We start from the raw sequence: 24,482 nt of genomic DNA, 5'->3' as shown, positions 1-24,482 counted from the left end.
AAGATGATTGACAATGTTGCTGGTCCATTACCCAATGCAGCTGCAATGTTTGAGTTGATAAAGAAGGAGGCGGAAAGATACAGGATCCTCTTTAATGGTGGTACTAAGTTTCAAGTTGCTGGTCTATGGCAAGATCAACATGTAGTGGATATGATTGAAAGGTCATGTACATGTAGAAAATGAGAGTTATCTGGCATGCCATGTAAACATGATGTGGCTACATTCAATGACATGGGGGCTAATGGCATGCAATGTGGCATTCCTAAGTCTTATGTACATCCTGTTTACTATCTTGCCAATTGGAGAACTATGTACAGTTTCACAATTAGACCTACAAAGGGAAGGGTACACTGGCCAAAGTTTGAGAGTCCCATCATAATTCTTCCACCAAAGCAGAAGGTTTCAATTGGGAGACCTAAGAAGAAGAGAAGAAGTCAAGTTGAGATTCAGTTGGTTAAAGAGGGTAAACTCACCAGGGCTGCTACTTTGACTAAATGTGGAAATTGCAAGCAAGATGGACACAACAAAAGAACATGTCCAAAGAGACCAACTCAACAAGGTTCGACTTCAAAATCTGCTGGTTCAAATGCTGGAAGAAAGACTGCAGTCAAGAAGACTGCAATGAAGAAAACTGCTAAGTGATTTAGTATTTTCATGCTTTTGTTTGAACTTATTTGGTGTGTACTTAAGACTAAGTATTTGATCTCCCTAAGCTTTGACGTATTGCATTAGAAAATGGGAAATTCCGCCGTCTTTGGTTTGTTTCCTATTTCCTATTTCGACTAAATGTATGTGTGTACTAAAACACTAAAATGCAACTTAATTGAATGTATGAGTGCCACTGAATGTGACACAATTTTGGTAATGTTTTCTGGAATTTTGACTCTCATTGTCAATGTTAGTAAAGTTTGACTATAAATAGTCAATAATTAGTTTGACAGGTTTTTTGACTCTCATGGAATTTTAACTCTCATTGTCAAAATTCCTATTTCCTTTGAAGCTGCTTCTGAATGTTTGTATGCTTGACTTTAATTAGTCAACAATTACTTTCATAGTTTTTTTTAATTAAACATGGAATAAAAGTACTAATTTACAAACTAATGTATAAAATTGAACAAAAGTATCAAATTTTATATATAGAAAACTGAATGTGTACACACATTACAATTTTAGCTTCCTAAAAAAAGAACCTAATTTCATCTAAAATACACATAAACAACAAATGATATCCAACTTATTACTAAAAACTTCTTGTATCTTCTTGCTTGAATTTCAAAAGCTCTGGAAGACTCCTCAAACCTATTCATTGATCTCAACAGCTCGGGGATGATTTCCACTGATCTTCTACACATAGGTGGATCATGCCAACTAATAAATCCATGTCTTGAACCGCAATAGAAGCGCCTTCCTGGGTTATTCTCAATCCATGAGGTATGAATCGTAGAAGGATGACCTCATCTACAAAGAACCATCGATTAATTTGGAAGTATTTCTTGGTTATGTCGTAACTTGGGGATTTTATAAATTAAGGTTTTTTATGTATATCGATTGGAATGAACTTGGGGTTGAAATCAAGTATATATAGGGGTGGGAGGTGTAAATGACTCAAGTACCCCGCATGTGACACACACATGGGTGGGTTAACGGCTATTTTCAAACGGCACGTTACTGTTGGACCACGAACGCAACATGTGTGATAACACAGGGATGGGTTTCACGACTTTTCACTTTTTTGTATCAAACTTGTAAAAGGGTGGATAACACAGGGACCAAAAATGCAATTCGTTCTAAGATTATGAAGAATTAATTAATGATTACCATATCCCATGCCTACTTTCCTTTTTACATCAAAATTTGAGATTAGTGACCCTGCGTGTCTTTATTAGATACACAATATATTTATTGGAGGTGATTTTTATACAATATATTTTTGTCCTACATAATATTATATGCATTATATACACAACATATTCAATCTTTATTAACTATTTTTAACATCTACATATAAAATATCTATTTTATCCTTATGTATTTACTCCATCAATGTCTTAACTCCTATAAAATGCCTACGCTATCCACTTTCACATCAATTTTTTATGTCGTTATCACCACCATGGATGAATTGCACGAGTATGCCTCTAGTTAAATAAAATTAAGATTATATGTTAGGGATTTGATGACTAGGTTGACAGAAAAGAAAATCAAAGGACTTGTGAGATTGGATACCCTTATGCTTTTGGAAATACAATAACATATTTATTATGTTAATATAACACTTATAACATTTTTCTAGAAAGTTAAATTTTTTCTAAAAGTGTAGTTTAAATAATTTAAAACTTGCAATCTTAGGAATGGCTCGAGTGAAAAGAATGTATCAATGAGGGACCTTCTTGTTGCCATCAAAAGAGTGAAATGCGGTATGAGTGAGAAATGGATGAAGTAACATAATATGATTGGTTGGAGTGAAAAAATGGAAGTTTGGCTAGTGGAGTGATGAAGTTTGGCGAGTGGAGTGATGCCAACACTCTAAGCTTTATTGAGTGGAGTGTTAAAAGACAATGTCATATGAAAACAAAGCTTTCCAGCTTGTCTAATGTGTAGTGTTTATTGGATAAAACTGTTACTAATGCTTATCTTTCATCGCATGGATGAATATCAGTTTATCTCAAGTCTTTTCCAAATATGGCCACATAGAATTATTATTGTTACTTTTCGGTATTGTTGGTGCGCCCATATATTCTCTATGTAACGATATCAAATTTAAATGTCTATTACGGTTTAGTTCAATGCTAATGGCATTAGTGATTTGCAATAATATTCATAATTTGCTCATTTCATAGATATGTAATCTTCATCTACCTTGTCTAAGCCTGCCAATATTTCCTTGAAAGTAGAAAACCGGAAAATGGTAATGCAATCAAGGCTAGTCTATTAGGTACTGAAAATGCCATTTCAAGAACCGGTACCAGTATACCAATTTTTGGTACCGTATTCGGTTTTCATATTTGGGTTACAGGAATTGGTACCGATCTTGCCCATAGAAACATTGGAGATATATATTTATCGGAACAAAACACTTTTGGCCTTAGAAGTATGTGACATGTTTATGCTATATCTTTTTCTTAAAATGTTAGATGAGACTGATATTTTAACATTTTCCATCTGTCTTTCCCAAATGAACTAGCAAGCTTATTGGCCAAAATGCATAAGATTTAAATTTTTAATAACTTAATTAAAGACTCATTTGTAGATATAATAATTTAGCACAAATAATCGCATGTGTTTATTTAAAAACTTGGGTACATATGCAGCAGTGCAATATGACATGGTCATCAGGAGTCTGGACTTCATTGTCTCAAACTGAACATGGTAGGCCATAAAAGAATCTCTCTAAATCTTATATGAGTAGGTGAAATAATTCTATATATGCTTACATGCTTTGGCTGCCAGACAAAGCCATGTGATAGATTAGTGATTTAAAAATTAGTGATTTAAAGATCTTCTACTTTTTCATCTCCAACTTACATAAAATTGGTGTTCATAATTCCATGAAACTTGCAAAAATTGTGGAAGGATAGAAAAAGAAAACAGCACACCTGCACAAACACAAAGCACCCAGATTTACAGATGTTCCATTTGCTTGGAAAAAAAAAAACTGAAAACAGAGATTGCTCAAGGTCTCAAATAACGTTTGCCAACGTATCCTTATCCCAATACATACATAAACAAAAGCATATGAAATATCAATATATATAAAGCTTAGACAAATGCATAACCGGCTCAGGTAACAACACAAATCTTGATGACAGAGGCAGCACCAATGCGATGTAATCATAAGTACAAGTATGTCACGAAACTATTTTATTCGGGTACGTATTTAACTGACAAAAAAGAATATGTTTTAATTCAGGGACAGTAAAAGATAAATAGTGAGATCTTCATGCGTTTAGTTACATATATGAGGCGTAGAGATGGAAACTTTGGAAAATTTTAATGATGGACCAACCGAAATGGGTTTCCAAATGGTCAAACGAGCTGCAAGTCACTGATACTGTAGTTTTAATGCCAAAAACCTCCTAAACCATTGATTTCATGAAGAGCTGTTTTGGGTCATCCAACCAACCCATTTCACCCTTAATTAACAATGTTCAGTAGTCCCTTTGAGCCAATACTCAACCCGACCTTGATTATACCATCTCTACTGATGCATAACAAGCAGTAATGCAGTGCAATCTGTAGTGGTTCATGAAAAAACAATGGAGGAAAGTCCATACCTTTGACATTAACGGTATATGTGTGTAAGGGCAAAGGACCTCGTACATTGAAAAGACCTGACCCCATCCCAGAATATCTTCTTTCTCCTTTTCCATGAGTGTGGGAAGATCAATCACAATACCTGGAAGATTAACAATTTTTTCCAATCACCTAATATGGCTGTTTTTTCACACCGACATCTTACACTCCCAGAGCTTGGGTCGCATGACAGGACGGTTAGCATTATGGTCCCATTGCACTGAGAATGGAATTGCCAGGACGGTTAGATTATGGTGATCTCTCGACCTTCTTTCAGTTTAATCAATTTCTCATCCTTCAGAAAACCTTCTTTAACTATTTCAAGTCTTCACTTACTAGTTCAAACAGATTGACAATTTTGGGAAATTCATATAGAAAAGAGTTTGGGCATGACTTTTAGTTCCGCTTTATTTGCACAAGCAGGAAACTGCTAAAATGTCGAACCGGTAAGTTGTAACATGTTGAAGAAGTCAACATGGCCAAAGTAGACGATTCTTCGGTTGTCAGGTCCTTCAAATCATCACTTGGTTACCTATTTCTGGGTCAAAATTTATGAAAGTCAAGGTTTTTTGGTCAAAACTTATGAAAGATGCTACCCATTTATTGGTCAAAAGCTACCGAAACATAAAATCAATCTAAATCTTGCAATATTTATGCATAATTCTGATCCTTTCAACTTCGAAAAAAGATTTATGAGACCAAAGAAAAAATATCAGGTAACATATTGTTTCATGTCTCATTGTTTATTTCTAGCAACATTCATTCCTACTCTTAAGAGTTTCTCACACATTGTTTCATGTCTCATTGTTTATTTCTTTTACACCAATGTGTAATGAGTTGTCAAAAATTGTACAGAAGGGCAAAAAACATTCTGGCAGAACTGCACAAACACATAACACCCAAATTTACCCAAATATAGATGCTCCATTAATTTGGAAAACAAGACTGAAAGCTCAGATTATTCAAGGCCTCAAATAAGGTTTACAAACATATCATTACCCGAGTATAGTCGAACAGAATAAATCAAAACGGAAGTGTGGCTGAAATATATATCCCCATACATACGTAAACAAAACTGCATGAAACATCAAAAAAAATATAAAAAAAAATACAAAAATGTGAAAGCCTGAGGTAATAACGCAAATCATGATGACGGATGCAGCACCAATGCGATGTAGAACCATCGTGGAATTACCAGACATGCATAGTTGTAGTTCACGTTCATTGGTTTATATCGTGCAAGAAGTCTTGAAAAGTGACATTACCTTTGGCTTTTCCTTCTGTGTGTCCCTTCTTTCTTAAGCTCGCCTTTTTATCATTAAAGATCTTAGCTAACCGTAGGAATTTGTTGCAAAAATAATGGCAAATTGGGTTTAAGTTTTCTGCTAAAGCAGCTTCACTAGTTTTTGAGCCTACATTTTGTCTATTTGTTAAAGGGATTAGTTTCCTCGAATGTAAGAAACTTTGAACGAATGTCTATAATAGGAAATAACTAAAGTTGTGTATATTGTATGTAAACAACTTTGAAATAATGTTTATTGTATGTAAGAATTTCGTTTCAACCAATTAAAATCTGACAAGTGGCACCTGTATATGGTTGCCACGTATGTTTTCGAACATACAATAAACATTTTTTCAAGTTGCTTACATACAATACACATAACTTTAGTTTTTTCCTACTATAGATATTCGGTCAAAGATAGTTATATTCCAGGAAACTAATCCCTTTGTTAAACTGTCAAGGAATTTTTTTGCATCCGGTTGTATCCTTTCTACTTAGTGAAACAAGACTTTCAACATAACTACCAACAAGCTGAAATTGCCAACTCCAAAAATAAACATCTTTGCTAAAAGTTCCTTTCTCAAAATCATATATCAGCATTGTTTGACCTCTGTTAGCCACCCGAATTTTGCCATTGTCATCAAAAATTACTGAATTCCCTAAGCTAAGTTCATTCCTAAGTTTACCGAGTGGAACCTTAGTCCAAGATTCTTTTACACCATACCAGTTCATTAACCAAACCTCAAAATGCTTATAAATGGCAAGCTTTCCACGAATGACAACAAGCCTGCTATCAAATCTAGACGTGATTGTTGCATTATTACATAAATTGGGTGATGGGACTTCACTAAAACACTCATCTACTAAACTAAAAGCAACAATTAAATATTCAGTATCCATCTTAGTATCTTTCTTCCTACCAACCCAATGAAGATACCTTTAAAATAAACAGCAGGAGGCGACCAACGACAGTCAACGGACTACTATCAATGATAGTTTGTCTCCAAGTATTCCTTCTAATGCTATAGATAGCCAAACGAGTGGTGGTAATAACCTTGTAATCATAATCAAAATAAGTGAGGGAAATAACCTTGTAATCATCCGAAACTGGATCATAACCAAATCCATGCGTGCTGTAAATGTGTAAAGACTCCTGATTCCTTTCATGAGGATAATACCATACAAATTGCGGCAATGTCATGGATTCCTTTGATGTCGGGTTTGTTAACTACTTAGGTTATACTCGTAGTTTATTGGGCTGAGAAATTAATTCGTACTGGGCTGTCGGGCCTGATAGACAATTTTGATTTATGGAACTTAAATTCTATTTTTGTCCAATAGGACAAATTAGGGAATTTTTTTTTCTTCCAAAAATGGGTATATTTGTCCTGGCTTTTGCAAATTAAGTTTCTCCGTAAAAATTTATAAAAGCGCGCAGCACTAAAAGTGTCGGGTTCATCCAGATCACTGCAATGGCAATGTCAGGTTCTTCCTATGTGTAATGCCTTTTGCTGTTGAGATTAGGTCACGTTGGGTAGCCGGCAGTGGAAATACCTATCAATCATGTAAAGATTGTACTTACATTGAGAGTACTACCGGTTTTAGACAGCATGCATATTGTTTTCCACCACCTAACGTATCTATTTCTTCCATTATATATAAATAGAGGTTGGTTATTGTATCAAGAAAGTATTAAAGTTAAACAAATAAGACAAAGTATTGATCATTAAATCATGATAAAATTGATGCACGAAGACTCGCGAAGCATAGATATATATATAGATGCACGATTATTTTCATGATGCAAGATAATTTTTAGTGAAGAAAAACGTATTGTTAATTTTTTTTTTTTTACTTTAATACTTGCAAGTATTAGTGTACATATGCTCAAATTTATATAATATTTATTTATTTAAGCAAATGAGCTTTAAAATGAATTAAGTTTGTGTTCGAATATTTTTATAATAATTATTATTATTATGATGATCTAAATTTTATTGATTATCATTAAACACTATACATAAAAATAGAAAAATATATCGGTTGACATCACTAATTAAATATAGTTTTAGTAACAAACAAAACGCTAGAAAACGAGCTACATCATTAGCGACTGATTTATGAGAAGACGCAAATTAATGACACCATTAGCGTTGTTTATTATCAAGTCGCAATATTAGCGATTGCGTTAGCCACATGATAAAGGACGACGCAAAATAGCGACTTAATTTGCTACAATACTTGCGACTTTATAAACTAGTTACACTTTGCGACTCGGTTTTCAACTTAAGTTGAGACAACGACAAAAAGGGTGTCGCTAGCCGAGTCTCTATTTATGTCACAAAATAGCGACTTTGAATAGTATGTCGCTAAATTTGTCTCTAAATGGCAGTTTTCTTGTAGTGTTGTTTTATAATTACCTTGAACCTATATAAATATTGGTTTAAATAAATATTTTCTCTTGTATATAATTTGCTTATCAGTTAAATAAAGTTGAATCATTAAATTTGTTCACACTAACTAAGTGTAATGTGGACAAATGTGGTGTGAAAAGTTTAATATGAACGCACCAAAAAGTGTAGACTTTTAGAATACCACAATTTTTAATGTGGATAAATGTCTAAACCTTTAGTTGAACATAATTTTACACACATAAGAAGGAGAACAAATTGTAAATTTATCCACGTTAACCAAGAGTGTGCATAATTGCAATATTATTTGTAGTGACTGAATCATTCATAAAAAATAAGGTATACCAACAAAAATATAGAAGGGTAGGTCAACCACCAACTTGGCAGTGGTTCTGCCATTGGGTAGGACCGCTCCTAGCTGTGCAAGTGATTTTAATGGGATCACTCGCAGAGGGTTGACTTTATCCTCTTTTTAAAGATAGCCCTATACTCTCGAGATGATTCTGCTTCAATAAAGATGCAGGGCATTGTTATACGAGGATTATATTCTTACCATTTATATATGCTATTCTGACCACCCCTCCTTTAGCAACGATATCTCTGTTAAAGCTATTGTACGAAACCACAAATCCGACAGGTACTTTTGTTGAACTTTTGACTTTGACCCATACCTTTAGCTGTTTATCGCTGCTAAAGGATTCCTCGATTAAAACAATTTATAATTAATATACCACCAACCGATTCTTTACTATCCCCTTTATCAAACCTGAAACCCCATTACCAGTTTGTTTTTATTAAACAAAAATAACCTTCATATATCTTTTCATTAGGTAAGTGGCTTTTCCGGCAACACTTTTCAGACGACCATTCCGATGTGTCTTTAGCAACGATATTCAAGTATGTATATTTTACTATTTTTATTTATTATATATCTTTTTTGTTTATTTATGTCAGTTTTTATTTTCTTAAAAAATAAAGAAAGCCAATAACATGTAGTATTAAAAGTGTTAACATATATTAGAAATGGGTGAATTAGACCTAAAAATTAATTATACACATAAACTATTCAAACTAACAAAACATTACCATAAGAATTATCACTAACAGAATTTCACTAATAAGTTATACACTAACAATATACATTCAATATAACACAATGGTTTAAAAAACCTTTCAACCGGTCGCCGACAATGACCATGGTGGCGGGGATCCTGTTGTGGTGGAGTTATTGGTAGTGGAAGTGGTGAATGAAAGGTTTTTTCGGCCATGAGACTTTTTCCGGCAGCTGGGGATTTTTCGGCGGTGAGTCTATGGCTATACATTGTTTGGAATTCGTGGTTTCTGGAGCCTGTATCTTTGTTTTTGTTTCCCATATTATTAGATGTTCCCCCATGATGACAAACAAGCGAGACTTCCCAAACTACACCACTTATCAGATGTTTTATTAGATCTGCGCTTCACTATCATGAAACTGAGCTCACATCCTCTTCTTTGCGCCCAAATTGTAAGTGCCTCACGTGAGTCAAACGTCTGAAATAGTAAAGATAAATAAAATATCAAATTATTCACAAAAGTTATTTATGGAACAACAGAACAACAAAATCATATACATTATACCTCGGCTGTATAGAATGCTTCAGAGTTGCAGTCTAGCTCAAAATCTAAACCGTCAAATTCATCACTTCGATCTGGGTGATTATCATAATATTGATTCGAGTTGTTTTCATCAAAGAATTACATATCTCAAAGAAAAAAAAGTAACAGAATAAACCGGAAAAAAGTGACAGATTCATCACAACTTTGATCAGATACATGGTTCAACAGATGTTGATTTTGAAAATCAGGAACAAGAGTCGCTAGAGAAGAAATTTGGTTGCAAAGGCGTCACAACTGAAGTCTACTATGAGAATGACTACCCATGGGATCCCGGAATTACTCAAGGCTATTTTTTAAAGCAACACCTTGAGGAGAAGGTGTTTTTGGGGATGGGAGTAATGATATAGATCATAAATTACAGCAGACTTAAAACAGAAAGAAAGTCGGGGGGATTAAGTGTCGTTTTTAATAATTAGTTAGTTAATTATAGTAATGTCTTGGTGGACAAGTTAGGTTTTGTTTAGTGGTTCTTTAAATAAGGCTGACAGCCTATTGTTTAGGTCATGGAGAACTATATTATCAATGTTCTTAGGAACTACGGCCGCTGGGGCATTAATCCATAATCGGGCTACTGGAGCCTATCCATAATATCTATCAATTGTAAGAGCCGTGTTTTGTTGGCTGTGTTTGTGTTTATTGGTCGTATTTGTCGTGTGTTCGCTGTTTGTCTATCTAATACACATCAGAATTATTATATTTAAAATTTTTTTTAATTATAATCACTAACCTAAAGTGTCCATTCAGGCTGAAATGAATTACATTCCTTTCACAAGAACATCATTCCTTTTATATAGATATTTTTTGAATTTAACTTTCATAAAAATCAGACAAGAATGATAGAAATAATGTAATTATAAGTACAAGTCTGTCACGGCTAACTATTTTATTCGAGTATGTAACTGACAAGAAAGAATATGTTGCAAGTTTCAACTTCAGCGAGAGTAAAAGTTAAATAGCGAGATCTTCATGCGTTTACCCACACTATGAGTCCTAGAGATGAAATTTTGGAACAATTTACTGATGAACCAACCAAAATGGATTAAGTATTATCTCCAAAGGTCAAACGAGTTGCAAGTCGCTAATAGTGTAGTTGTAATGCCAAAAACCTCCTGAACTATTGATTTCATGAATAGTTGTTTTGGGTTACCCAACCCAGCCCATTTCACCCTTAACAAAGTTCAATTGTCCGTGTGACCCAATACTCAACCCGACCTTGATTATACCCTCTCTACTGATGCACAGCAAGCACTAGTGGTTCATGAAAAACAATGCAATGAAATGGAACTTTTGACATTACCAGTATACTCTTTGTGTAAGGGCAAAGGAGCTCGGACATTGACAAGATCTGACCCCATCCAAGAATATCTTCATTGTCCTATTCCGTGAGTGTGGGAAGATCAATCACAACACCTGGAAGTTCCACATTATTCCGCTCACCTAACATGGCTTTTTTTTTACACACCGACATCTCACAGTCCCAGAGCTTGGGTCACATGACAGGACGGTTAGCATTATGGTCCCATCTGCACAGAAGATGTAATCAGTGCTTATACTGATCTCTCGACCTTCTTTCAGTTTAATCGAGTTCTCATCCTTTAGAAAACCATTTCGAATCTATAGTCCCTGTAAGAAACGTATACACTATTTCAACTCTTTACTTTTTAGCTCAAACAGATTGATAATTTTGGGGAAATTGATAACGTCGAGAGTTATAGCATGACTTTTAGTTCTGTGTCAAACGGTTTATTTGCACAAAAAAACTTCTAAAATGTTGAACCGGTAAGTTGTAACATAACGAAAAAGTCAACATGGTCAAAGTGGCTGATTCTTCGGCTGTCAGTTCATTCACATCATCATTTGGGAAATTTATGAAAGTCAAGGTTTGTTGGTCAAGATTTTGAAAGATGCTATGGGTCAAAAGCTACCAAAACATAAAATGAATCTATCTATTACATTTTAAGTTTCAACATTTACTTTCCCAAAATACCCATATATCAATTTTATATTTACCTACCACCCTTTCTCTCTCTTCAAATCTCAACCAATCATTTTTTTTTTCTCTCCTCCATAAATCATTTATTCCTCCAATTCTTTCAAAATCTTTTATTTCAAAAACCGTAAATCGATAAATTATAAAAATTATATGGGTGTTCTTAAAATTTCATGCTCTTTCATTAGAGATATCATTCAATATACTTTCGACGAATTTTTAAATCTGAGGGCGGAGCCCATACGGCTAAGACATTTGGCTATGACACTTTATGACGTATCACCTCCTATGACCTATATACTCTATGACCTATCACCCTCACCATCTTACCGCCGCAACGCGCGGATATTTGCTCTCGTATCTTGTAATATATATGCATAATTCTGATCCTTTCAACTTAAAAAAAAAAAGACAATAGAAAAAACATTAGGTACAAATTGTACCTTGTTTAATGTCTCTTGTTAAATCGAGCAACATTCATTCCTACTCTTAAGTCTCAACAGCTTCTCACACATTTTTTCTTGTCTCATTTTTTTATTTCTTTTGCACCAATGTGTAATGAGTTATCAAAACTCCATGAAACTTACAGAAATTGTACAGAAGGGGAAAAAACATTCTGGCAAAACCGAACAAACAAATAACACCCAAGTTTACCCAATAAATATATGCTCCATTAATTAATTTGGAAAACAAGACTGAAAGCGGAGATTGTTCAAGACCCAAATAACATTTACCAACATATCCTTTCTCAATTATAGTCGAACAGAATAAAATAAAGTGTAAAAGGCTCAGGTAATAACGCAAATCATGATGACGGAGGCAGCACCAATGCGATGTAGCACCACCAGCAGATTTGAGAACTATTGCATTGTTGTAATTCACGTTCATTGGTTTATAACGTGAAGAAGTCTTGAAAAGTGACATTACATTGACGGACTGGTTTTCTGTCTAAACTATTTCCAAGTGTCCCGCCTAGAAATTTTAGACTCTCAAAATCTTTGCCACTTTCTTCGAAGAATCTCCATGAGAAATATCATAGTTGGTGAGGTTGTCTTCCTCCATTACAAAGTTGGCATTTTTGGATCTTTTGAACCTTTTTCTTTTATTTTTCCCTTTGGCTTTACTTGCAGTATATTCTCGAGTTTTAAATATAAGAAAAGAAATGATAGGAAAAGATAAGAGAAGAAAAGAAAGAAAAATTAATTTACAAAAGGCATTTTTGAGTTAAAATGCATAGATAAGAAAAGAAAGGATAAAGAATACTAAATTTACAATTATATCCTTATTATCATATATATAAAAATATATTAATAATAACTAAAAAACTTCATTAAGTAAAATAAAGTTTTAGCAGAGACTCCAGATCATAATATGATCCAATTACTATTATTTATTACTTTACATATATATATATATATATATTGTATATAATTATTATCTGTAGAGTATTAATAGCCTTAGCGATATATGCTGTATATACATAAACAAATAACACAGCCTCACCAATTATAACCCAAAAACAATCATCCATCCACATAAATTAACAAACAATTTAAAATTTTACATTTTATGTAAGAAATCAAAAAATACACCACTGTTTACTACAAACAAAAAAAAAAACTGAAAAAAAGTCAACACACATACACCGCCTGACTTCTGGATTCTGAATCATGCGCGAAACTTGGCGGTGCAATTTAAAATTGAAGAGATCCGTAATAAAATATTAGCAACCTCCAGTAAATACAATCTAATTGGAATGCTGATACTGTAAAACGAAAATACATACTCCGTATATCGTTGTTGTAGGGTAGGGTAAAGTGGTAATTTTATAGATAGATGAATAGCTTTCCATTCAAATTAGCCCATTTTGGGCTGGAAAGTTTTGATGTAAAAAACCTTTAAATATTCTTTTCTTTCTTTTTCTTTTCCATTTGAAAGAAAAACTTAAGAATGCAAAAAGATAAGTTTTCTTATCTTTTCTTTTTCAATCCCTTAAATAAAAAACTCAAGAATGCAACCTTACTATGCTCCCCTTCTTTCTTAAGCTCCCCTTTTTATTATTCAAAATCTTAGCTACCCGTAAGGATTTGTTGCAAAAAAAAAATAGCAAATGGGGTCTAAGTTTTTTGCTAAAACAGCTTCACTGGTTTTTGAGTCTACATTTTGTCTATTTGTTAAACTGTCAAGGAATTTTTTTGCACCGGTTGTACTCTTTCTATTTAGTGAAACAAGACTTTCTACATAACTACCAAAAAGCCCAAACCAAAAACTCCAAAAATAAACATCTTTGCTGTAAGTTCCTTTCTCAAAATCATATATCAGCATTTTTTGACCTTGGCCAACCGAATTTTGCCATTGTCATCAAAAATTTCTGAATTCACTAAATCCAGTTCATACTCAAGGTTATCAAGAGGAATCTTAGTCCAGGATTCATTAACCAAACCTCAGAATCCACAAAAATGGCAAGCTTTCCACGAATGACAACAAGCTTGCTTATAAATCTAGACATGATTTTTTTTGTATCATTACATAGATTAGGTGACGGGACCTCACTAAAACACTTATCTACTAAACTAAAAGCAACAATTGAATAATCAGTATCTTCCTCGGTATCTATCTTCCTACCAACCCAATGAAGATATACAGCGGGAGACCACCAACGACAGTCATACTTAGGACTACGATCAATTATCGTTTGTCTCCAAGTATTACTTCTAAGGCTAAAGATAGCCAAACGAATGGTGGTACGGGTAACATGATATCCATCATAATCACGTATACAATATTCAAAGTAAGTGAGGGTAATCGTCCGTAACTGAATCATAACAAAATCCATGCCTGCTCTCAAAGTGTAAAGACTCTTGATTCCTTTCATGAGGATAATACCCTACAAATTGCGGCAATGTCATGGATTCCTTAGGGTGCGTTTAGTTCAAGAAAACTCCTTTGTTTTCCATTTTCATTTTCCAAAAAACATGAAAAACAAGAAACGCGTTCAAATTGTATTTTTCTAGAAAAGTTTTCCTAGAAAATAAAAACTCTCTTTTCCAACTTTGGCACTAAAATTAGAAAACTATTTTTTTTAGTTTTTGTTTTCACTTTTCTAAACCTAAAATTAGAAAACATGTGATTTGAACATGTTTTCTAATTTTCAAAAATGGAAAATGAAAACTCCATCTTTTATTTTGAACGCGTTTTCAAAATTTTCAAGGGTTTTCTAGAAATGAAAAACTCTTTTCATTTTCTAGAAAATTGGAAATGGAAAACTAGAAAACATTTTCTCGAACTAAACGCGCGAATTGACTAATGCCGTGACTACTATCCATGTAGTCATTTTAATAAGATATTAAGACAAGACCATTACAAGAACCTAGGAAAGTTGGACAAGAATGACTCGCAAATTCAATGGGTAATTTAGTTGTTGGTTTTATATAAGGGTCATCATCTCGATGAAACGGGTGTGAATACAATACAGGACAATATGTGATTCAGGGTTTTGATAAATTCAGGTTGTGTAAGTAGAGACAGCCAACCCTTTGAAACACACCTAAATCGGCCGACTGATTTGGATGGGAGACTACATAGAATTTGAGTAATGACATCCGATGAGATAATCATGCTGCATTAATGACTTTACACATCGATTGTTATCGTTATATATAGATTAATAATAATAATAAAAAGGAATAGGGATTTGATGTCGGTTTGGTCAGGTTAGCTACTTAGGTTATAGTTTATTGGGTTGAGAAATTAATTTGTACTGGGATGTCTGGGATGATAGATAATTTTGATTTATAGAACTTAAATTCTTTTTTTTTTCTTTACAATAGGACAAATGACGGATATTATTTTTTCCAAAATTGGGTATATTATTTTTTTCACACACACCATTTTGTGCATTAACTCATATTTGTCCCGGCTTTTGCAAAACAAGTTTTCGTCTAAAAAAATTTTAAAAACAAATATACCCTACACTAGAAGTATCCGGGTTCATCCAAATCACTGCAACACGGCAATGGCTATGTCTAGTTCTTCCTAACAAGTCTCCCCGGGGAAAAGACAAACTTGACAAATAATTTTGATTTATGGAACTTAAATTTTTATTTTTTTATTTTCAATAGGACAAACCTTTTGTTTGATGTCTCATTTTGTGTCTCTTGCACCAACGTGTAAAGAGGTCATTAAAAATTCATGAAACTTGCATGAATTGTACAACAAGAAAAAAAAAAAAATTAAGAGATTAGTTTCCTGAAATGTAACTATCTTTGACCGAATGTCTATAGTAGGAAAAAACTAAAGTTATGTGTATTGTATGTAAGCAACTTGAAAAAATGTTTATTGTATGTAAGAAAACATACGTGGCAACCATATACATGTGCTACTTGTTAGATTATAATTGGTTGAAACGAAATTATTACATACAATAAACATTATTTCAAAGTTGTTTACATACAATACACACAGCTTTAGTTATTTCCTACTATAGACATTTGTTCAAAGTTTCTTATATTCGAGGGAACTAATCCCAAAAATTAAAATGGATGTTCCAAATTTTACCTAAAAATGGATGTTCCACTAGTTTGGAATATAAAACTAAAAACATAGATTGCTCGAGGCCTCAAATAACGTTACTTCACATATATATCCTAAGCCGATTGTAACAGAACTCAAACAAAAAAATGTGAAGGATCTTTAACAAGCCCACTTCCTGACGGCTTGAACGTTGCCGGTGGTGACGGAGAAGGTATACCTTCCGGCGATGATTTATAATGAGATGAAGATGATGGTGAGTTTTTGAAAACATATAAACTTCTGATTTCCCTCCAACAAGAACGAGTCAACAACTGACTTCGTGGGCTTGTTGTTGCTCATTATAATGAAAACCTGCACCCCTCACACATATTGGGCCTCACAGTCCACTTACTCCCCTCACAAACATTCGCTTTGGTTTGGGCTAGGCACCCGGTTGTGTTAGCTAGTAAGGCTGGCAGTTTTGACCCAACCCCAAAAAAAATCAGGTTAGGGTTGTGAAATCTCGACCCGCCAACCCGTTAACCCACTAACATGAGTTTTTTTTTTGGTTGGGTTCGGGTTGACCTTTTGGGTTAATTAGTTGACCCGAACCTGAAATTAATTTGAATTTATATAATTTTTTTAATAGGTTGACTTAACAACCCATTTGATTCATCAACCCGTCAACCCATGACCCATTTGACATGAATCTACCCACCAACCCACTATCCATATGATTGATTGTCATGTTTCACACTATATTTTGTATAGTTAAGGACATTTAGGTGATCATCTATCATAATGCACTTGTATAGTCACAAGAGTTTGTTTCTTTAAGACAATAAGACTCAACAATATGACTTGACTTAAAAATTCAATAATATGTTGTATGTCGTATGAGTTACTTCGAATCACTAACTTTTCAATATTTGAGAGGCAATTAATTGAATATGTGTTAATTTGAAAACCAATGTAGATTTTGTGTAACTTACGCCTTATACAATAAAAACCTCATCTTAATTGTGCTAAATATTGTTCCACTCCAAAATAAACCTAATATTTCACCCTAACTCTAACACCATCATCCCAAACTTCCCATGATACATCATAGCCACATCTATTTCATTTATTTAAAACATAATATTATAGAGTATTAGATAAAGTAACATTATGAACTCTACCTTTAAAAAAAATAAAAAAATAAAGTAACATTACATTAAATTAAATAAATTAAAATTAAACTATTACATTTTCATAAATAAAATATGTCAAAGCCGCCCACGATATATAGTTTACTCGAGGTTTCAAGTGTATTCAATTAAAGCGTTGCGAATATCATTGTGGAGACATTCCAGGCCTTTACCAAATATCAAAATTGGAGTAATGGTAGCGGATCATATCCAAAATAATCCGGTACCAGGCCTGTTTGTTGGCGTGCCACTTCAATTCCCATTTTTCTAATCAGGTGATGCATCTTCAATACATAATATGTAACACCATCTTCATAATCATATTCGTCAAAGTCAAGTCCATTCCAAAGCTTATTACCGATTTTCTTTTGTGAAGGTCTATCATCATAAAAGTGATCTTCAAAAATGAGACCTTTATCTTTTAGATTTTGAATTTCAATATCTATATACCCAAATGTTTCCTTGACGCTATGCGTGTAGATTCCATTCCGATTGATACAAGCGATATATAGAAACACTTTCTTGGCTCTTGGACTTAGTGAATCGTAGCTTACTTTGAGCTTCATTTGAACATCTTCGTGAGAAATTCTTCTTATTTCCTTCAATAATCTTGGCCATTTTTCCCTTTCATGACTTTTAAAATGGAGACCCCAAACATTAAGCATCAAGGGAAGCCCTCCAGCACGATACACTATTTCAAATACAAACTCCTCGTCAGCAGACTGGCCTTCTTCATATAAAATCTTAGTGAAGAGTTCGAAAGATTCCTGGTAATTTAGCAGCTTCATATTGTAGGAAGTGTGTTTTTTTAGGCTTACAAGGGACTGTTTATCTGTTGTCGTCACAAGTATTCTGCTTCCCTCGTAAAAGGCGGCGGGATCGTGAATACCCAACGCTTGTAGCTGCTCATACTTTACCACATCATCGAGTACCAAAAGAACCTTTTGATTCCTTACACATTTTATTATTTGTGAAGAAGCTAAAATATTGTAATTGTAAATCCCATAATCAACTCCATTAAACCGAGAAATGACATCACGCCGCAAATTTAACATCCAATTATCATCTTTGTAAAAGCGGACATTCTCGATAAAGCAACTGGCCTCAAAATTTGGAACAATTCTATCATACACAGCCTTGATGAGAGTCGTTTTACCTGACCCGCTCTTTCCAACAACTGCAGTAATGGAAGGAGCAGGATCATCTAAACTTAACTCTGAAATTAAATTTTGTGCTCGTGGTTCAATCCCAACAGCGTGGTCTAAGTAAAATAGCTCTAGCGGAAGTTTCAACTTTCCAAGCTGTTTCACAACGTCACTTAGAAATTTCTCTTGGTCCATCCTGTTGAATACTAATTTATCAATCCATGGAAGTGTCGATGTATAAGTTAAGGGGTCTAGTATGTCAAAAAGAAAGTCTACAACCGTTGGTAGTTAAAAACGGTTATTATGTTTGTGTCGATTAGGAAGAGTCATGTTGTTTAGTTTGAACCTGTTGGTTTCCTATATAAAGGAATAAACTGTGACATGTGAAGAACAAGAAGAACGCGTCGTGCGTTCAAGTGTTGTGATATAAGAAGAAATAGTTTAGTCGTGCGTTCAAGTGTTGTGATATAAGAGGAAATAGTTTAGTATTGTTATTTTGTTCAAGTGAGGGACGAGGGACCAACACATCTTGCAAATGTGCATACAGAGAGAAATTGATTACTTCGTTTGAGTGTGTGTAATCATTAATCCAGTTCTTAATTATACCTAATTAAAAAGACAGGCTCAAATTTGACTCATTTACGCCCCTAGACTCTCGTACCATTACCATTACTAAGAACAAAAGTAATACTGCCAATAATCTTATTATACATGTTTCTTAGTATTCGACTAGCAATACGTCAGCTGATTGCATGTAATGAAACATGTACAAATTTTATTCTTTTTTATATGGGAGATATGATTAATCATATAACATATGGTACGCGTATTAAGACTAATAATGCTATCTACACTTGGTAAAAAACAAAAAAAAAGACAAGTAATGGATCGAATGGAAAGAAAACTTACCCACTTTGAAAGACTTCACCAGATCCTTTACCGGCGTCTTCAAGGACATGCCTCCATTTTTCAATCCTCCTGGGATCCACATGGTTGTCATGGTGAGCTTGAAAAGCTTGCAGGAAAGAACCACCTTGTTGACTCCGTACATGAGAGGGATTGACACCATAAAAGATAGGAAAAACTCTTCTCCTGTTGTTTTTGTTAGATTTGGAGACGGAATCGCATATGAGGACCAACTCATCAAGACACTTCTTAGAAAAAGGGTATCCAAAGGAGAATACGACAACAAAGATATAAGACTCTTCAATAGCCTTCACCAGCTCGGAACTCCGATCTTGACCTATAGGGAGACTAGTGTGGTCGGATATGTCAAAACATGCCCGATGGAGGTGTCCCTTGAGGTGACTTACGACTTTGTCGCCAGTATCTTCTTTCAAATAGCTCAAAAACACATCATGTTTCAGCCTCTTCTCCTCATGGGGGACTAGAGATAACGATGAGGATGGATCCATTTGTCACTTCACAAATATGTTTTGAATATTACAAGTGTATGTAACTCAATTAGAATGATTTCAAGAAAATACCATATAAGCATCTATTTATAAGATATATAACAATATTAATATTTGTATAACAAGATCCAATTCCAGACCCAGCTACTATATAATGGACCGTAGAGAGAGGGAAATTGTGTGGTGTTTTCTTGGGAGGAAGATGAAAGGAAAATGCTGCTTTGTCACTAATAATATATAATTGGGGGTTCATACACTCTCTCACATATTCATACTCAAACTTTTAATTAAAAAAAATAAATTGTATGGAGGGTGTTTGTAAGGAGACTATTGATGTGGGTGATGATATGGAGGATGTCCTCCATGGTTGTTTGTAGAGAAGGATAGGGAAGGATGAGGAGAGATAAAGGTAAAGACAAAAATTACTTTGGAGTTTATTTGGTTGTTTGTAAGTAAAAAGTGTTTATGGGAAGGATAAATGAAAAGCTAACGTAGCATGTTGATTAGGATGTTTATTAGAAGGATATCCTGAACTGATACGGATACCCTAATCTAAGGCCCTGTCGGAGAACGCGTGCTTTGTTACTTTCGGCTATCCTCCCAGAGTCCTAGGAGATAAACAAATGAAATCCAACAATGCAGGTCTCTTTCATTGATTTTTCCTTATTTTCTGACCCCGCCACCATCTAATAACAAAAAAGATTTCCGGAATTAACGCTACCAAATAAAAGGAACCAAATCAGATAACGAAAAAGGTTGATTGAAGTTTATATGTTAGCTAACAATTTTGGAAAGGTTAAGTGCTAGATAATTGAGAGGGACTAAAAGTGATGTTTGGTGAAAGTTAATCAACTAAAGGCGGGCCAAAGATGGATTATTGAGATATACGAGTATAACTTTTGGACTATTGATTCTTTATATGATTATTATTGACTATATTCTTTCATATTGGTTCTGTTTATAAACAATCCTAATATCTCATATAAACTATTCATAATAACAATCAATTTCGTTCTTCATATTTCATGGAAGCTGTACAGCAAACATTTCGCTATGACGTGTTCATAAGTTTCAGAGGCGAAGATACCCGAAACTACTTCACAAGCCACCTCTATGCGACTCTTAAACGCCACAACTTTGATGTGTTCCATGATACCTCCCTCCCAAGAGGACTCCATATTGCCCCCCAGTTATCAAAAGCTATCGATGAATCCAAAATCTTCCTTGTTGTATTCTCACTCAACTATGCAGATTCCAAATGGTGCCTTGACGAACTTTCCCAGATGATGCAATGTGTCCACCTCATGGACTCACAACAGATTGTCCTTCCTGTATTTCTAGATGTCAAACAATCTGATGTTGGCACCCAACAAGGTTCTTATAATGAACCGTTCACAAAACACGATATAGAATTCGAGCAGGAGAGAGTTCAGAAATGGAGGGACGCCCTACAAGAGGCGGGACAACTGCCAGGGTTGCACCTGCAAGATGATGCCACCGGGTAAATTAGCTTTCCTTTCCTTTGTAACCGTTTACTGTCATTGATCATTATTATTTTTTTTGGAAATATAGTGATAGTGACCATAGGGATTTCATATATTTGAAATTGCCAGGGATGAAAAAGAGTTATTGGACCAGGTTGTTGAAAAAATAAGAAAGCTGTTACACGGACAAGATGTAGATGTAGCATACATGAACCCGGTTGTTGGAATAGAACCTCGGATGCAAGAAGTGATTTCATTATTGAACGGAAGTTGTGAGGATGATGTCTGTGTCCTTGCAATTTCCGGCCCTGTAGGAATAGGAAAGACGGAAATTGCAAAAGCTACATACAATCACCTTGCAATACACTTCAAAGCCCAGTACTGTTGTTTTCTTCCGAATGTTAAGGCCTTATTTGGAGGAGTGCCAAATGGGAAGGTTGATTTGCAGAAGATGATGATCTCAAATTTGGGAAATGATGAGAGTTACATACGCATAGATAGCGATTACCAGGGAATTAAAATGATTGAGAGGTTGATAAAGCATCAGAAGGTCCTTCTGGTTCTTGATGATGTTGACAATGATGAGCAGTTGAAGATATTAGGCATGGATCGAGCAATTTTTGGTCCTGGAAGTAGAATAATTGTAACCACAAGAGATGGCTCTGTTACAGGTCGACTTAAACCAGATGCAACATATGAGCCGCGGATGCTGGATGAAAGCGAGTCCATGGAAGTGTTTTGCTTGACTGCATTTGGTCAAAAACACCCAAAGGAGGGGTATGAGGAGGTGTCAAGGGAAGCAATGAGTTGGGGAGCAGGACGTCCTGGAGTTCTAAAAGACACAGCTGTCCGTTTGAGATGCTTTCAAAGCGTACAACAATGGGTATGGGCACTGAAAGATTTGATGCACAGCTCCTCATGGTGATAGATACTGCAACACTTTCCTCTTAAAAGATCAAGAAAATCAATGGATGCTTATTGTTAGTATTGTAGATATCCAAGGTGTATCAGAGCAATCACTTTGATATCTATGTATGAAGTCTCTCAAATAGTCTTGGTTTCTTTTGTGGTACAAGAATAAACAAGATATTTGGAAATGTCAATCTTCCACTGGTTGAACAATTTCTGCATGTCATATACAATTCTGGTTTACTGTTCTCTCTTTCTTTAGGTGTGTTCAGTCTCAGATTTTTATGTTTGCAATTGTTCTGTGTATGGTCTTTTGTTGAAAGTCGAGTTTCCATATCTGTTTTTTAATACAAGTTTATTTGACAGGTTCATAATTATTATTATTTTTCTTCCATGTAAACGACTACGAACCATCCATCTCAAACAACCACTAACAAATAAGCTAGTCATAAACAACTGATGTAAAAACCCAAAAAAGCCAGATCATAACACATTACGCATCGGTGTGCTCTTAAAATTTTGTAAAGTTGTAAGTCAGGCTGCAACTAGTTGCAGTTCATTATGTTATATCAGAGGTAGCATGATGGATGGGTTAGACTTGTTGGATAATGGGTCAAAGTGGGTGATTTCCTTATTCCAAGTTAAGAATGGGTTTGGTTGATGCGGCAACATTATGGTCATAATTATTTTTTTTTAATTAAAAATAAAAATAACTACATGGGCTGAATTATTCACTCAAAAAGGTGTAGATTGCATTATAGTACTTTGACCGGATTTAGACACCCATTTGACCTGATGTGAATTATAACACTTTGACTATTGTCCTTGGGTGCTTAAGATCTCAATACAGTACATTACTACATTAACATATTGCTACTGATGTGAATTCTTTTTCAATAGTGCAAACGAACATTGTGACTAAACTGGATATAGCTTCAAGCCTTCAACATAATGAGTAATTTACAATAGTGTTATCAAAAGTATAAGTAGTAAAGGTGTAAACTGTAAAGCATCTATACATATGAAAAATCCTACCCAAAACCAGAAAGCTGAATTACACACTAGCAAAAGATGCAATAAACGAAAAGGTGTCGGTCAAATAATGTATATCCATATCACAGAGCGTGTGGAGACTCTTCAACAAAAGATTGTATTTTACAATCTTTCTACATACCTCCATCACAACAAACGATTCCTCTTCTCTTTCGCCCACCACAATAAACAGGAACTTGAAACTAAACTTCACACTAGACATCTTTTGCATTTTAAGAAATGCCGCTAGACTACTTTCTTCATAATTAACAATGTATCTCAGTGACCACCCAGTATACCCATTTCTCATCTCATAAATTTCCATGCATTTGGGATGATAATCACCTGCATAAGAAGCAAATAACAAACAACCACAGGACTCAAACAACTCTTTATAGTTGTTCCAATGCAAGGTTATCGGGATTTGTGTGGTTGTATCAGGTGGATGCTCTACATCTAACTTGAAATGCCTAACCCGATTCCAATGATCCAACCAATGAATTGCATCGTTCCAATATACTCCCTTGTAAAAATACCCACTAAACCATTGTGTAGGATATTTAATACTACAGCTTCTCCAACAACTTGTTTCTGAAGAGTAGATCCGTGTTTGAAACCAATATGGTCGTCGTCGAATTGGATCATAACCTATTTGTTGAGCATGCAGTACTTTGTAGTGAGGTGATTTTGTAGGATCAAAAGCCAATCTTATCTTATCCAATTGTCTGTTGTATTTCATATTAAGTATTGGTGGAAGCATCTTAAACACATTATTGGATGGATTGTATACGTAAATCTTGTCAGCTGGATCAGTCCTTATACCACACAAAATTAAACCGTTGCAGGACTGCAAAACTTCCACTTTGCTCGCGTCTGAGCCAAAACATCCAAAAGTGAATGCTGTTGATTTATTCTTCTTCTTCATGCCCGTGCTATCCAACCACATGAAATCGCGTTCAAAGTGGTGCCAAGAATTTATATCCCAATAGATACATAAACAAAACCATACGAAACATCAAGATATATCGCATAGAAATATGTGTAAACGGCTCAGGTAACAACACAAATCTTGATGACAGAGGCAACACTAATTCGATGTAGCACCACTACGGAGTTACCAGGCTTGGATAGTCCTTTCCCAGTAGCTGATTTCAAAGCAAATT

At 34.6% G+C, this 24,482-nt stretch overlaps 4 protein-coding genes across 4 annotated transcripts; 1 reads left to right on the top strand and 3 right to left on the bottom strand.

Moving 5' to 3' along the window:
- Positions 1 to 6,031: 6,031 nt before the first annotated feature.
- LOC122596871 lies at positions 6,032 to 6,776 on the bottom strand. The gene is made up of 2 exons (XM_043769516.1): positions 6,526 to 6,776; positions 6,032 to 6,443 (listed from the first exon to the last, which is right to left on the bottom strand). The coding sequence occupies exons 1-2, from the start codon at positions 6,774 to 6,776 to the stop codon at positions 6,032 to 6,034; spliced, it is 663 nt and encodes a 220-aa protein (XP_043625451.1).
- A 10,564-nt stretch (positions 6,777 to 17,340) lies between these two features.
- LOC122598175 (disease resistance protein RUN1-like) lies at positions 17,341 to 19,986 on the bottom strand. The gene is made up of 2 exons (XM_043770774.1): positions 19,389 to 19,986; positions 17,341 to 18,675 (listed from the first exon to the last, which is right to left on the bottom strand). Exons 1-2 carry the CDS (start codon positions 19,892 to 19,894, stop codon positions 17,514 to 17,516), a joined length of 1,668 nt encoding a protein of 555 aa, XP_043626709.1. The 5' UTR covers positions 19,895 to 19,986; the 3' UTR covers positions 17,341 to 17,513.
- Positions 19,987 to 20,884: 898 nt separating this feature from the next.
- LOC122598342 (disease resistance protein RPV1-like) lies at positions 20,885 to 22,687 on the top strand. Its single transcript, XM_043770933.1, has 2 exons — positions 20,885 to 21,395; positions 21,508 to 22,687. Exons 1-2 carry the CDS (start codon positions 20,920 to 20,922, stop codon positions 22,301 to 22,303), a joined length of 1,272 nt encoding a protein of 423 aa, XP_043626868.1. The 5' UTR covers positions 20,885 to 20,919; the 3' UTR covers positions 22,304 to 22,687.
- A 654-nt stretch (positions 22,688 to 23,341) lies between these two features.
- Positions 23,342 to 24,265, bottom strand: LOC122596870 (F-box protein At5g07610-like). Its single transcript, XM_043769514.1, has one exon. It carries the CDS (start codon positions 24,263 to 24,265, stop codon positions 23,342 to 23,344), a length of 924 nt encoding a protein of 307 aa, XP_043625449.1.
- Positions 24,266 to 24,482: the final 217 nt, after the last annotated feature.

This window comes from Erigeron canadensis, chromosome 4, assembly GCF_010389155.1.
Source record: "Erigeron canadensis isolate Cc75 chromosome 4, C_canadensis_v1, whole genome shotgun sequence".
NCBI classification, from domain to species: domain Eukaryota; kingdom Viridiplantae; phylum Streptophyta; class Magnoliopsida; order Asterales; family Asteraceae; genus Erigeron; species Erigeron canadensis.
This window is presented reverse-complemented; position numbering and strand designations above follow the sequence as displayed.